The sequence below is a fragment of the Pan troglodytes genome, chromosome 11 (genome assembly GCF_028858775.2).
Source record: "Pan troglodytes isolate AG18354 chromosome 11, NHGRI_mPanTro3-v2.0_pri, whole genome shotgun sequence".
Taxonomy (NCBI): domain Eukaryota; kingdom Metazoa; phylum Chordata; class Mammalia; order Primates; family Hominidae; genus Pan; species Pan troglodytes.
The window spans coordinates 98,515,955-98,532,250 of NC_072409.2; the positions used below are offsets into that span (position 1 = coordinate 98,515,955).

The following is a 16,296-nucleotide window of genomic DNA, read 5'->3' on the forward strand; positions in this document are numbered from 1 at the left end:
GGGGACCACATTTTAAGGTAATTTTCAGTTCTATGTCTGTGATTAGGAAAAGTATCCGGAGGCATCCCAAATCTAAAACAGAATCACAATTAGGGATTTAAAAACAAAACAAAATTAAAAACTAGGGAAAATCAAGGACATATGTCATTATAAAACAAGGCAGAATTTTTAAAATTATGGCAAATTGGGCAATTTGTTAGCAATTATGGCAGCACTGAACTTCCCTACTGTCTAGATGTAAAAAAGAGGTGTTCTATCATTCGTCTTTGTGGTTTTGTTACAAGAAAGGGTCCTGATCCAGACCCCAAGAGAGGCTTCTTGGATCTCGCACAAGAAGGAATTCAGGGCGAGTCCACAGTGCAAAGTGAAAGCAGGTTTTTTAAGAAAGTAAAGGAATAAAAGAATGGCTACTCCATAGACAGAGTAGCCCTGAGGGGTGCTGGTTGCCCATTTTTATGGTTATTTCTTGACGATATGCTAAACTAGGGGTGTATTATTCATGCCTCCCCTTTTTAGACCACATAGGGTAACTTGCTGATGTTGCCATGGTATATGTAAACTGTCATGGCACTTGTAAACTGTCATGGCACTGGTGCGAGTGTAGCAGTGAAGACAACCAGAGATCACTCTTGTGGCCACCTTGGTTTTGGTGGGTTTTGGCTGGCTCCTCTACTGTAACCTGTTTTATCAGCAAGGTCTTTATGACCTTTGTTTTGTACTGATCTCCTATCTCATTCTGTGACTTAGAATGCCTTAACCATCTGGAAATGCAGCCCAGTAGGTTTCAGCCTCATTTTACCCAGCTCCTATTTAAGATGGAGTTGCTCTGGTTCACAGGCCTCTGACAGTTTTACTGATGTGTTTCAAGTGCATATATGAATGTATAGCCAGGGGTAAGAGAAAGAAGCATTATAGATTTTTAGTATCCTCCTGTTGCTGTTCACTAGGGGTACATATCTTAAGACTAGGAATCTTTAGAGCTATAACTTTAAAGAACTAATTTTTAACCACCATTCAATTAAAGTTAATACAATGACTTCGCATAACACATACATAAAATAATTAGTGAAGATGGTTCTTAATTTAAAGGATGTTAAACAGCTTGTAGACATCTGGTAACAAGCTGAAATGGGTCATTCAAAATTTATCTAACTAAATTAAGGGGGAAAATTGTTTCTCCTCCCAGGTTGGTATGTCACAAGATAACTAAACCGACTTAGTAGGCTTGCCTGGGAATCCTTAGCTGTCAGTGGTGAATATGCAAAGGGCCAGCAAATTAAATCAACCTGCCAAACTGTCAGTTTCAAGCCTCATGACTGCATGAAAATAGCATCACTGAAAGAAATCAAGCATTGCCTTCTTTTGGGTTTCCTGGCACCTATTCAAGTACTCATGCAGTTGTGGCTAATTTTGCATGCAAATTTCAGTCAATAAGCTCAGAACAAGACCTCCCAAGATATTTCAAAGGATCTGACAGTATTTTTTCTGAATACCAAATCGACAGTAGTTGAAATTCAATCTCCATTTGCTAGTGCTTTACATATGCACAGTGTCCCCACCACAGAGCTAAGTTAATGAGAGCCTTACCTGCTTTCACTCACATCCTCCCAGCCGTCCTTGCTGAGGTTCTCAAACACATTGCTCATAACCTTGATGGAGTGATTGAGAACAGTGTGGTGACGACCCACAGAGCAATTTTTCTTCGCGGCTTTAAATTTAACCTTGGTCATAGTTGTCTTACAATCATACCGTCCAGATCTCACTTCCATAGTGGCCATCTCGGATTTAGCTTTGTCTGCTGACTGGTGTGATTTCTCCATTGGGTTGATCAGCTCTTCATTTTCATTTCTCAATGCATTAGCTTCTGCCACTTGTCTCCTCAGGGAAGTGACTTCTGTCTCCAGCTCACTGATTTTTACTTGAAGTTGAGTATTTTCTTTTTCTACATCTTTACTCCCCTTTATTATCTGTTCTAGCTCTTTTTCTCTGGTCTCTGTATCTTCTTGTTGCTGTTTTAAGAGGGATTTCAGAAAATCATTTTCTTTCATTAATTTTTTATTCCCTTCTTTTAATTTTCTCGACCTTTTCTCAAAAGACTTCAGCCGATTTTCCAACTCAATGACCTAAAGGAAAGAGTTTATTCTTTTAAGAATCCAAAAACCATAATCTACTATACTTTATTATCATTTCTAACTTATGAAATAAAAATTACATTTAGCACAAGGACAAAATAAATATAAAGTACTTAATTTCTAGATAATTCTAAGGCAGTGCAGGTGAATACATTCAAAAATGCAATAATGTATCTGTTGAATAAAGGACAGACGGTAAAAGAAGGTAAAATTCTACACAGTGACAGAACTAAGTATGCTAATAAACTGCAGTGTCTTCTGAGATCATAAGTGCCTTGGCTATATATTCTATTCATTGTGGAAAAAATATTTCAGAGAAAAATAATATACACAAATGTCTAAAAGTAGATAAACTGTAATAATAAATAACTTTTTTTCAATATTCGACAATCATATGAAAAAGGAATGACAATATAAAGTAATCTACTGAGGCTGCTTTTTTTCTAAATTAGAAAAATGTAATTTTACTAGTCATGCGGTCCTCAGTTTATGTGATAAGGGAACAGTTTACTAAATAATAAAGTCTAACAATTTTAAATTATAATGATTTCAAGGTTGCACATAAATGAAAATTTTCCCATTTATCTCAATAAACAATGCTTGTGTTATAGGACATAGCAATGGCAACACACATTTCTTAATCTTAAGGAATTTTAAAATTATTTGAAAAGACCAACACCTGCATACATAAACCTAATAAAGGATATAATCTAAGTATCATAAGTCTGGGCAATTAATTCTAATTCATAATTTCAAACATTTCATGGAGGAGTTGACTTACATTTAGATCTTATTAATAATAAGTGTTATTGTTTGTAAAGTACATTTTACTATTTACAAAATAGTTTCAAAAACATGATCAACATGATCTCTTCTGACCATCTCAAAACGTGAGGTACGTAGAACCAACAATTATCTTTCCAGACAGGAAAGAGAGGTTCTGAAAACTTAAATTTCACAGAGGTAAACTTTTCTGGGATTCAACTGGGATCCAAATTCAGGATTTTGTGCCCTTCCCACTATTCAACAAGGCATATGAGAAAGAAAAATTACTCAGACGTGTATGGAAAATGAACAAAAATTTGGAGTCAAGAAAAAACTGGAAACAAGCAAAACAATCTAAATGACTGAAAAAGTATATGAACTCATTTTTACTTTTAAAACAAAATTCTTCAAAGAGAAACATGTTTGATATACTGACAACTCCAATAGTCTGAATACTTGTGTCCCTCACAAAATTCATATGTTGAAACCTGTTCACTAGTTTGATGGCATGATGAGGTGGCGCCTTTGGAAGGTGATTGGATCATGAGGGTGGGGCCCTCATGAATGGGATTAGTGCTATTATAAGAGACCCCAGAAGCTAGCTAGCTCCTTAGACCATGTGAGGACACAGCAAGAAGGCACCATCTATGAACCAGAAAGAGAGTCCTCACAAGACACTGAATCTCAGATCTTGGACACTTGGATCTTGGACAACAAATTTCTATTGTTTATAATCCTCTCAGTTTTAGCATTTTTTATAGCCGACTGAAGAGACTAAGACAACAACCAATGATTCAAAATAATAATATTCCAGAAATATACAAGATAAAACATACATATTCTTAACACTTTCCAGTTTACTAAACTTTACTTGTAATAGTGAAGATGTAAATTGTTTCCTAAACATGAATTTCAGTCATGTCTGATTTACACTTCCTTCTATATTACCCCTTTTTTTTTAATGTTCAACCTCTTTCATTTAAATCAACATTAATTTACTAAGTGACTACACTATCCCGGGGCATGGGTATTTCTCAACACAGTACGAAGAATCTCACCTAATTTTAATCACTTCTATTCCATGGTATGATATATTAACCTACTATTGGACCTATGTCCTAAAAGGACCTACTCATGACCTGGAATAAAGGTATCTGAAAAATTTTGTCTCAAACTATTGCAGACTTCTGCATATTTCTGTGAAAGAGATTGTATTGTTCCTTCTCAATGTAAACACTTTATTGGGGAGCTGATTAATGTGACAAAAAATACAGTGTTCAAGAAAAAAATCTATGCCAGAATCCTTTTTACTTTTTCCAAATCACTCTACCTCTAAATTTTATTGAAGGAGTTTTAATCACTGCCCAAATCAGCATACTTTTCATAAATATATTTTAAAATACTTTTGCATATTAAATTCCAAAGGGGAGTGAGTAAAACATACTCTATTTTTTAAATATATATTTGATGCAAGTAAGTAATTACACTTCCTTTGAGTCAAGATCTCACTTTATTGCCCAGGCTGGAGTGCCATGGCTCGATCATGGTTTTTCAGCCTTGACCTCCTGGGCTCAAGTGATCCTCCCACCTTAGCCTCCCAAGGAGCTGGGACCAGAGGCATGCACCATCACACTTGGCTAATTTTTTATTTTTTGTAGAGATGGGGTCGCATTGTGTTGCCTTGATTGGTCCACATTTTTTTTTTAAACAGTGACTTTGGTGATACAAAAATATTATTAAGAAGCAGTATGTTTTAGGGGAAATAGAATTTTGAATCAGGTCTATATCTCACTTCCAACTCTACTTGCTTTAGCTGGTAAAATATTTAAGTTATTTTACCTTTAGTTTCCTCATCTGTGAAATGAGGATAGTAATACCTACACCTTGCAGTTTTGTTGGGAGTATTAAATGTGATCATAAACCATAACTCCTGACAGACAGTAAGTAGTAAACAATTTATTATCATTATCATTATTACTGTTTCTATTATCATTCACCTTAACATCTACCTAATAAAACTGCTGTAACTAAAATATAATTACTTGTGCTGAATAGTCTGAATTAGCCATTAAATCAGCTGTATATTTCAATTAAATTATGTTATAAACAAATATAACAAATAAACATCTTAAATTTGAGATTCCAATTCTGGAAATTAGCATTTTTTTTCTGTTGACTGAAATCCATTTAAGTTTGGGGACAACTCATTAAAATTTTACAAACGTTGGGGCTCAGAATACAACACACCAAAGTATGCCACTTTGGCTTGCCAAGTACCTTGAATTGAAGGTCACTGGAAGTGCCTCAGAAGCAAGATCTCCTGCCCTCCTGTCACCCACCCTTTTTTCTCCCCTAAAGGAAGTCATATCAAACATAATTCCTCTTCCCTAAGGCAGGTCATACAAACTAGAACTCCTCTCCCCAAAAGCAAGCCATAAAACCAAGAAAGGTCACTTTCTCCTTTCTCAGTTCTGCCTTGAAGACTTTCATTCCAGAGGGGTCCTGTCCTATACCCAGGGAGGAAGGAAGTCTACACAGAGGGCAAGAAGAATCTGAGCAGACAGGCCTTGCTTGGTTTGCCCCTCCTTAGCCTATTACCACAGACATATCCTTTTGTACAGATACATTTCTGCATGGCTATCCTTTCTTTATCAAACCTAAGCACATAAATAGACAGTTTTCTCTGGGTCTTTGTTTTTGAAGCGTCCTGTGGCACATAAAACTTTGATTAAATAAATGTTATATATTTCTCGTGTTAACCTGCCTTTTATTATAGGAGTGTCAACTGTGGCCCTTATGATAGGTGAGGAAAGATGCCACAACTTTCCACCCCTATATACATACCAATTGAAGATGCCTGTGGTTTTAAGGTCTGTTAACTTCCTAATATGAATGTATGTTTAATCATGAGAACTGGTCAAAATTATTCAAATTTAAAATGGAGGACAAATAACAAAACAGAGACACTACTTCTAAACATTTTGAAAAGGGAAAATCCATAGCACTTATTGAAGTGTTATTCAAGGTATACTCTCAAAAATTGTTAAACTGATTTTAATCCTTCAAAAAGAGAAAAGTAAATTTTAATACGTATTTGAGAATGAAAGTCCGGGGAACTGTTAAAAGTATTCAGTTTGTGGGTTATAATTCAGCTCAAGCCCATATTTTCTTATAGTACTGAACATTTAAAATAATATACCAAATACATGGCTCTTTTCAGGCCGGGTGCGGTGGCTCATGCCTGTAATCCCAGCACTTTGGGAGGCTGAGACAGGCAGATTACTTGAACCCAGGAGTTCGAGACCAGCCTGGCCAACATGGTGAAACCTCATCTCTACAAAAAACACAAAAATTAGCCAGGCATAGTGGCGCACACTTGTAGTCCCAGTTACTTGGGAGACTGAGGCACGAGAATCGCTTGAACCTGGGAGGCGGAGGTTGCAGTGAGCCAACACTGCCCACTGTACTCCAGCCTGGGCGACAGAGCAAGACTCTGTCTCCAAAAAAAAAAAAAAAAAGGGGCTCTTTTCAAAACTGAAATAAAATGCCTGATATTATGAAGCTATGAAATGTGTATATTAGTTTGCTAGGTTTGCCATAATAAAGTATAACAGAGTAGGTGACTTAAACAACAGAAATTTATTTTCTCACATTCCTGGAGTCTAGAAGTCCAAGATCAAGGTGTCAGCAGGGTTGGTTTCTTCTGAGGCCTTTCTCCTTGGCTTGTAAATGGCTATCTTTTCCCTGTGTCTTCACATGGACTTCCCTCTGTATTTGTCTGTATTCTAATTTCCTTTTTTTAAATAAAGACACTGGTCATGTTGAATTAGGGATCACCCTAATAGCCTTACTTTAACTTAATTACCTCTTTAAGGACCCTATCTCCAAATACAGCCACATTCTGAGATAATACAGCTTAGGACTCTTAATATATATAAATGTGGGGGACAGAACACAATTCTGCCAATAACAATGTGAAATGTTAATATATTATTTTCAAAATAATCTGCATATATGTTTCATTTCTACTATATACAAATATTGTTTTCATCTTATTACTATTTTTAAAATTTATTTTGAGTGAGTTTCATATATAACCTTTTAAAATAATGAAACTCAAACATGAGGAATTAACTTGTGCTTGATAAAACTACATTAGGTAAATATAAAAAATAGTATACCAACTTGACATATGGTACAATGAAAATAATTTATATTGGTTGTTTAGGTCTTAAAATGGATGTCTGGATCTACTATTGTAGCATTCATTTATGGCAGATGGAATGAAATAATGGCTATCTTCAGGGTTTCCACCCTAAGGCAAGAAACAGTAGCATAGTATTACATATCCATAGATACAAAAATTATATAAAACCTGGCAAATAAAAATATTGTTCTGAGAAAAAGATGATAAGCTAGTGTGAACTGTATGACATCCTAGCTGGTAGTGCATAGATTAATTCAATTAATCATTTTACCTAAAGATAAATGAATGTAAGCATTTCTAGTTCTCTGTGTTACTATGTTAACTTGATATGTGTCATTCAGTAATAATGAGATGACAGCCTTTGTGACCTGACAAGTGTTAGAAGTATGAACAATCACATCATCTGCTGTAAATCACTAGATTTCCTACAAGTCAATTCAGAGATGCAACAATATATAAGTAACTATGTTAATATTTTTGGTTATATATTTCTACATTTTCAGCTTTATCTAAGTATTAAGGTTCTGTAAAAAACTAAAATCAATCTAATATAGCCAAATGACAATCACAAGAACAAACTATTTAAAGATTATTTTCTTTATAACAAAGTGTTAATAATCAGATCCACTTAATTGAACTTGATAACAATGTATTTATTTATAAAAATGCAAATTAAGTATAAAATTATAAAGGTAAATATTAATATTTTAAAACAGTATCTTACTATTAATGATAGACATGTTATAATATGACAAAGGTTTATATGGGTGATCTTATTAAAACATAAAATGCTGTACTAAATCATACGGGTATAAATTTTTATCTAAAATGAGATGAGTCACATATATTTTCATGTTTAACATTAAAACTATAAACATATTACCATTTTACTGTGGTAAAACTATAACTATGCTCAGCATTTTAGATCAAATATTATAAATCTCTATATTTGTGGAAGTACAGCAGAGTCTTATTAAAATATATTTTAAAGTAAGTTATAACTAACAAACACATATAGTCTACATTTCTGTAATTTCTATTTTTCTCATTCTCTCCATTTCACCTTTTGAAAATAATGTTAATCTATGTCAATGGAAGCACAAGTGTTTACACATTTATTTCACTAACATTGATTTTTTTTACCCCATTTTGGCAAGCCAATGATTTTGAATTATGAATTTAAATTAAGGATTCACACAAGGTTTACATTTACAAGCCCTCATTTTAAAATATAATCCTTTATGTTAAAATTCAGATTTAACTTGCTCAGCTCAATATCTTAAAGATTAGACTACCTTCTGTAATGTCTGCTCCAACATTTCTTTTTCATTCTTCTCTGGAGTACTCCTCTTGACCTCATCATCTTCACCAGATCTAAAGAGCTGTTCTGGTAGAGAATAAATAATATATTATGATACCACGTGTACTGCTGAAATACTGTCCTGTCATTTTAAGAAAAAGGGTTCTATGGTTTTTCAACTGTTAATAATCTAGGCTATTTTCTTGTCAAGTATTTGGCCAGTAACTAAACAATGACCCTTTTCAAGATTTTTAGCAACATAATTATGTATCTTTGTAGTGCCACCTTTTTTTTTTTTTTTGCAGTATAAGATTTTTCAAAAGTACAATAGATCTTCAGGTTAACAATGCTACACTTTTATTCCTATTTTCATTCTTTTGTAGACTATTCCCCCTTTGCCTTAAAAGCAGAATTCATTGCCTTTTTATCTACACAGTCACTACTAGTTTTGTTCTCTGGATCTTGTTCCCTGCCAGGAGGATCACAGTGATTGCTGAACAAAGCAAACAGTAACAGAATTAGGGTGGACTGAAATCCTAACACCCCCTACCACAACCTTTTTTTCAAGTGAAAGATCACGCACTGGGTGAGGTAAACCATACAAATCACTCTTCTAGAAATACTGTGACTTCATAACAAATAGAAAGCTAGGTATATGGATGAGGTTATAGCTACAAATCATTCCTACACTAGCTATACATTTGACTGCCAAAACCTTTTCAACCAAGCCAAAACCTACAAGTAACTTAACAACCTTAAAGAAAAAACAAAGTCATAAAACTTCAGTTAATACTAAAATCAAAATATATCAAATCCTATAAACAGCTTTTTTCTTATCAGATAAATTACTATGACAAATTTTACTAACATTTTCTTAGTGAATTAATTCTGGAATATAACATTTCTTAAGGAATAAAAAGGGGACAAAAAAGAATATATAAAACTAAAAGGAAATATATCTGTGTTAGCCTGAGATTATTTTGCTTTAAAGTATGCTTGGCTGCTGTAGGTCAGTGTAAGACTTTGATTTCTCAACAAAGGAAAAAGAAAACAATATTATTCTCTGTAGAGTAGAAATCCTCCTGGTATAAACAGTGACTAACAAGTTTGTTAGAGTGAATTACGCATTTCTTTTGTCTTTGAAAAATGACATACCCAATTAAAACTTCTGTACTTATGAAATAAATAGAACAGTATCCTAAGGATAATAAAAGCTAGGATAGGTAGAATTTGCCACCTGGGGAATAAGTACCTTTACCTTGATAATAATCTATCAGTTCCCAAGTTTCTTCTTCTAGTCCCCTAACACCATGGTGCTGAATTCATTTACAACAATCTTTCAGCAGTATAGAAATAATATGCAAATACAATTCATCCTTTCTAGTCATTTAAATATCTGTTATACTTCTGAGTGAAATATTTCATCTTAAAAATAATAATTCTATATTCAAAGAGCATGGGATGCCAACAATAGCTAAACACTTCCAATAAAATAAATGGTGAAGACTGATTTAAAAATGAATTTGTGTGCTGCTTGTTTGCTCCTGGATGTGTGTGAGGTCCACTGGTAGATTGGCTAACCGTGTTCACCTGTACTTATCTGCTGACATTTGTTTCTCCCCTTCACCGGTTTATACGGAACGCTCAAGAAGATAAGGTCATGCCATGGAAAGAAACAAGGATCCAATTTTCTGGCCCTTGATTCTCTTTCTCTTCAAGGATCTCAGGATTTGGGAAATAAACCAACAAGACCTAGTTAGAAATACACACTCCTATTTCTTTCCTATGGGAGATGTGAGCATATGCTTCAGTTTACTGGAGATTTATTTTTGATATTTTAGTTTTAAATGCTTTACTTTTACTAGTATAAACATTCATTCTAATGTATATTCTTTCTCAGGAGTTTCTTCTCTCCATTTTTTCTTTTTCTCACTAACCTTTAATTTTGCTTATTCATAGTTATTTAAGAGCTTAGTATATTCTATTTTCCATATTTTTTCTTTTAATCCTCTTGGCTTAAATAATTAATATAAAGTTTTCTGCAATCTTTTACTTTGTATTCTTTTAGATTCTTTCTTTTAATTAATTTAACAAATGATTTGAAAAATCTATTATCATTGTTTTTTCCCTGATCTTAATATGAAGCTTCATACAAAAAGTTTCTTAAAGATCTGTTTGTGATTATATCAATTTGAGGGATTAAGAAAGGAAAATAGTTATCAACTTATTGTATGGGCAATTTCCTAAAAAATATTGCTATTTTTATTTCACTTTTAGGAAAAGAAAATGAGAATCATAGTGGGTAGGTTTTACTTCAGAAGGTACTTGTGATACAATAAGAAACACATACAGTCGTTCCTGTTCCAGGGACCTTCCTGGGATACCTAAATCCAACCATGCTCAAGTCCCTGATGTAGCATTTGCAAATAACCTATGCACATCCTCCTGTATAGTTTAAATAATCTCTATATTACTTATAATAACTAATACAATGTAAATGCTACGTAAATATTGTTACACTACATTGTTTAGGGAATAACAAGATAAAAAGTCTATACATGTTCAATACAGATACAATTTTTTTTCAAATATTTTTGATCTGCAGTTGGTTGAATCCAGGGATGTGGAACCCGTGGATACAGAGGGCCCACTGTATTTGGATTTTGTCCCCAGTTCCTGAAACACAGTTTCTAAAACCTTTGGAATTTCTTGAGTAATAGGACCATCTTTTGTTATTATAAGCAAAGCATAACAAGCTCCTTTCAACCATACCAGAGTTTATGCTTAATAAGATGATTCCTGGTGAGCCCCTAGATAGGTTCAAGATGAGGACTGGCTGCAAGAGGAGGCAACCATGTGATTAGATGGTTTTAACATCCAGCCCCACCACCAGGCCTCTGCAGAGCGGAGAAGAAATGGAGATTGAATTCAGTCACCAATGGCCAATGATTGAATCAATGATGGCTACTTAATGGAAGCTCCATAAAAAACTCTGTGGAGTTTGGAGAAATTCCAAGTTGGTGAGCACACTGAGGTGCTGAAGGTGGCATGCTCAGAAAGGACATGAAAGCTTCCTGTTCCTTCCTCCATACCATGAACTATGCAACTCTTCTATTTGGCTGTTCCTGAGTTGTATCCTCTATAATAAACAAGCAATAGTAAATGGAAAACTTTTTTGAGCCATTCTAGCAAATTAACAAATCTGAGGAAGGGCTCCTGGGAACCCCCAATTTAAACTCAGTTGGTCAGAAATACAGGTGGAAACCTGGGACTTGTGACTGGGATCTAAAATGGAGGCAGTCCTGTGGGACACAGTCCTTAATCTGTAGGGTCTGCACTAATTCTAAGTAGCTAGAATTGAACTGAATTGCCCAATTGGAGTTTGGAGAAGCAATGAGTTAGTTGTTGGGTGGAAGAAAAAAACCTATAAAATTGGTGTCAGAAGTATTGTGAGTAAAAATAACTCTGAACACTGTTTCAGATAAGTGAATTGGGGATAAATAGGCAATAATCAGCAAGACCTGCCATGAAAAAGTTTTTGGTTTTTGTGTTAATTAAAAATTGTTGTCTTAGGCAAAATAAAGTCAGATCAGCCAACTATAATTAGAACCCATCTCCTCTGAGAAGTAACCATAAGCCAATGAAAACTGAAGTCCCATTTCTGATGAATGAAATGGCAAGAAATAAATCCTGTTTCTGATGAGTAGGAGAGAATTTCAATCATTTGATATGACTGTTATACTTGGCACCTCTTTCTGGAGACCTAGACCATCCCCTTTGAGTTTACCTGGGCAGGAGGCCTGGGAAGAATCTATTCAATCAGTGAAAATTCAAAGACAATTAGCCCATTTTTGTTACCAGCCACAAATATTCTAAAAAGGAAGTTACCAGGATGATGTAAGTATCTTTTTCTAGGACAAGAGGTAGGAAAACAGAAGGATAAGTAGTTTTTTTTTTCATTTAATTTATTATAAATTACACCCAATAAATAGGCTTCCTTGCCTTAAAAATAAAATGTCTTTAAGCTGGGGACTTGATGGACTCGATCCTATTAGCTCGCTGGATGAATCAGGGGAATTTGAACGTGCTATCTTTAATTCCTCTAGCTAGCTTGAAAGCCATGTGTAACACCCTCTTTTTATTTTATGCTATTCCTTAAGCCCACACTTTTAAAATATTTTAGACTGTTTATTTTCTACTTCCAAGTGCTTCATTATATTTTAATTTCGATCTTTATACTTAAATGAATTAGCTTTGTGAAGTTTAACATTGTAACTGTGTTTCTGACTTCATATAAATTTCATGTTATGGGCCGGGCAAGGTGGCTCACGCCTGTAATCCCAGTACTTTGGGAGGCCGAGACAGGCGGATCACGAGGTCAGGAGATCGAGACCATCCTGGCTAACACGGTGAAACCCCATCTCTACAAAAATACAAAAAAATTAGCCGAGCATGGTGGCAGGCGCCTGTAGTCTCAGCTACTCGGGAGGCTGATGCAGGAGAATGGCGTGAACCCAGGAGGCAGAGCTTGCAGTGGGCCGAGATCGCGCCACTGCACTCCAGCCTGGGTGACAGAACGAGGCTCCATCTCAAAAAAAAAAAAAAAAAAAATTCATGTTACGAATTACTTCTTGCAATTAACTTTTGTTTCAATTTACTTTGATAGTTCCCTATATTCCTAATACTCCTTTGGCTTATTTTAAAAATAATTTTTTTAATTTTAAAATTCCCATTTTTTTTTTTTTAAGACAGGGTCCTGCTGTATCACCCAGGTTGGAATGCAGTGGTGCGATCTCGGCTCACTGTAACCTCCGCCTCCAGGGCTCAAGTGATCCTCCAGCCTCAGCGACCCAAGTAGCTGGGAGTACAAGTGTGTGCCACCACACCCAACTTTTTTTTTTTGGTAGAGACAGGGTTGCCCAGGCTGGTCTCAAATTCCTGGATTCAAACGATTCACCTGCCTCAGCCTCTCAAAATCTTGGGATTACAGTGTGAGCCACAGTGCCATGTTGGTAACAACTACAAAGAAGCATGACTTTAAGCATAACAGAAGCAACCAAAAACTGTGTATAAATCATTTATATAGATATATTTGTGTGTGTATATACATATACGTACAATGCACATGTTTTATATAATATTTTATATATTTATATATGTTGAGGGTACAAACAAAGAGAACAGAAAAAGGCTTTAGATAGGAGGTCACACCCCAATTCTGTTGTTAAAGATGAGGAGGTCTTTTCTACATGGAACCTGCAAGAAAGGAATACAGTACTGTGTACACTGGTCCAGAGGTATTAAACGCTAAAGCACTTTTGGGGTTTTATTTTGCTGATTTTTCAGTTCCAGGGAGGAAAAAATAATGCTAAACATATGAAAGATAAGGCTAATGAGGTAGGCAGGGGCTAATTTTCAGTGGGATAAACGAATTTGGGCTTTATTTTGCTATTAGCAGAAGTCACTAAATAAGAGAATAAGATCAGAAATATTAACACACCAAGAATAGGGCTGGAAGGAATGCCCTTATGCTAGATTGGATAGCAATTGTAAGTAGTATAAAACGAAACTGCAGTCTGACCTTCCTTTATTTATAAAATATACTGCATGGGTTTTAGAACAATTTTTGTTATTCTCCTTAAATGTTTAGGTACTAGGTATATGCTCAACAGATTAATGACTGTGCATTAAATTATGGTCACAAAGAATTAGTTAATATTAATCATTCCAAGAAGTAAATATTTTAACATTTTTATTGATGTTGAAAAGTTTTTGGCTTTATTGGAGAAAACCTGAATATGCCTAAAAGGTTTTCCCTTTTGTTCCCAAGATGTTCCCTTGATTTGGCTCTAAGTTAAAGTAGGATGACCATTTCCGAAGGCTTGATTGTTTTGGTCATGTTCTTTTTGGTATGTATCCAACACAATCTATTCTTAATAGTAAGTAAACTTGAGTTACTTGCCAGAAATCTGGAACTTAAATTGTATGCTGCCCAGCTATTATGAAAGTCTATGCTTTTTTAAATTAATATTTAAAAAGGACAATCTGAAATTTGCAATCCATTTACTCCATTCTAGATGCTTTATTTCTGGATTGGGTCAGACTATCTAGCAAGCCATATGCTTGCAACATATACTAACAGCTCCAGCATACTTTTGTTCACTGGCTTATGATTTTATATCATACTATGGTAGATTATTACTCAGCAAATGCTTACTCCTTTCATGGATACCTTCATGGATGCAGTACAGATCCCTGCTCCATTAATGTTGAGTTTGGCCATGTGATTTGCTTGGACTAGGGAAACATGGGTATAAATGAGCCTAGAACTCAAGAAATTGTATGCTTCTGATCACCCCTTGGAAATTTCCAACATCCACCTTGAAAAGAACATGTTCAGGTAGTCACTGCCCCTTCAGCCTGGGACTGGGATTAAGAAATATGGAGCAGACCTAAATCCAATATTGCCTCAAGGTGAAGCACTCCAGCCAACCAACAGACCTGCAGCCTGCAGCACAGTTATCCCAGCTGATAGACTCATGAGCAAGAAATAAATGTTTATTACTGCATGCTAGTGAGACTTTGTGGTTGTTTATTCTGCAGCAAAAGCTGATGGGATACAGAAATTGGTAATTTTAAGTGGGGTGCTGCTATGATAAAAGACTAAATTATGTGGCACTGATTTTGGGACTGGGTGGTGGGTGGCAAAATATATGTTACAGGATGCTGAGAAAATGGTAACCCATGTTATGTAGTTACAAAACATTTGGAAAACTGCCACCTGGCATAACCTGGAAGGCAAAAAATGTACCTAATAACTTAATAAATTTTATACTGAGTGAGGAGGTGTCAGTGCAGAATGCTGATAGTATGAGTTTGGTTATTGCTGGCTGCACTTGACTAGCTACTCTAAGAAAGATCAGAGCTCAGAAAGGCACTGGCCATTGAAATATGGGAAGTGTATAAGTTCCAGTACTTTTAGAGTTGGAAAATGAAATTGTTTGTTACCATATCAAAGGAGTGGACACTAAATCACTGGCAGCATAAAGGCCAAATCTCAGATGCTGACATTAAAACATGGCTCAGGATTTGGCTGTCATGCCTGTTGCTAATAATTTCTGAAAGGAATAATGCAAGGCCTAGTAGACTCTGGGTAAAGGCCTAAAAATACTACCCCAATCCTCCATAGAAACTAACACTGACAGTATGAATTGTTGTTGGCTGTATTTAATAAGAAGACTTGCTTTAGCCAAAGAAATCTCAGGTGGAGGTTACAGTGTGCCAGTTCCAAACATAGGCAAAAGAAGCTCTTCATGTTTACACTTGTTGCATTGTGTTCAAGAATCAGACACATGGAGCAGAAGTGGACTTGACATGCAGCCTGAAACAGAGCTGGACCAGAAAACCTGCAGCAGTAAGAGCTGTTTCAGCCAACACACAGACCTATATGCAATAAATAAATGCTTGCTATTGTTTATGAATGAGTTTCCCCATTTGCTTGTTTCTTGCATTGTCTGATACACAAGCCCTCAACTTTCAATGACGAACATGGTTAAGAAATGGTTTTGTGAACATATTCATGCACTTGTGACTCAGTAAAGACTGAGGAATCTAGCTCCTGGCCAAACCTTACATGTGATTTGTCAGGCTTGGCCATAGGTAATTACAAAGGTTTTACCTGGCACACCTCATGGGGGAAAGCTGCCCTCCCCAACCAGACTTGTTGTACGTCAATGGACTGCAGTCTCTGAAGGGAGTTACACTCAAGGACACAGGTCCTGGTCAAGGACACTAGTTTCCCCGGCCAATCACACTGTTACACACGTATCTGTATCTCTACCACAGGTGTCTCAATATGGAGGCATTTTTATTGGGGGCCTTTGGCTGAGGCT

General features: G+C 35.5%; 1 protein-coding gene across 11 annotated transcripts in view; it reads right to left on the reverse strand.

Annotated features, from left to right (window-relative positions):
• CNTLN (centlein) overlaps window positions 1–16,296 on the reverse strand; it is a 478,854-nt gene that overhangs the window by 105,879 nt on the left and 356,679 nt on the right. For all 11 annotated transcript variants that reach the window (XM_063787952.1, XM_063787956.1, XM_009456357.3 and 8 more), the window contains 2 exons: window positions 8,400–8,491; window positions 1,588–2,123 (listed from right to left, as the gene is read on the reverse strand). In XM_063787952.1, coding sequence (XP_063644022.1) covers window positions 1,588–2,123; window positions 8,400–8,491 — 628 coding nt within the window. The remainder of the gene's footprint in view (window positions 1–1,587; window positions 2,124–8,399; window positions 8,492–16,296) is intronic.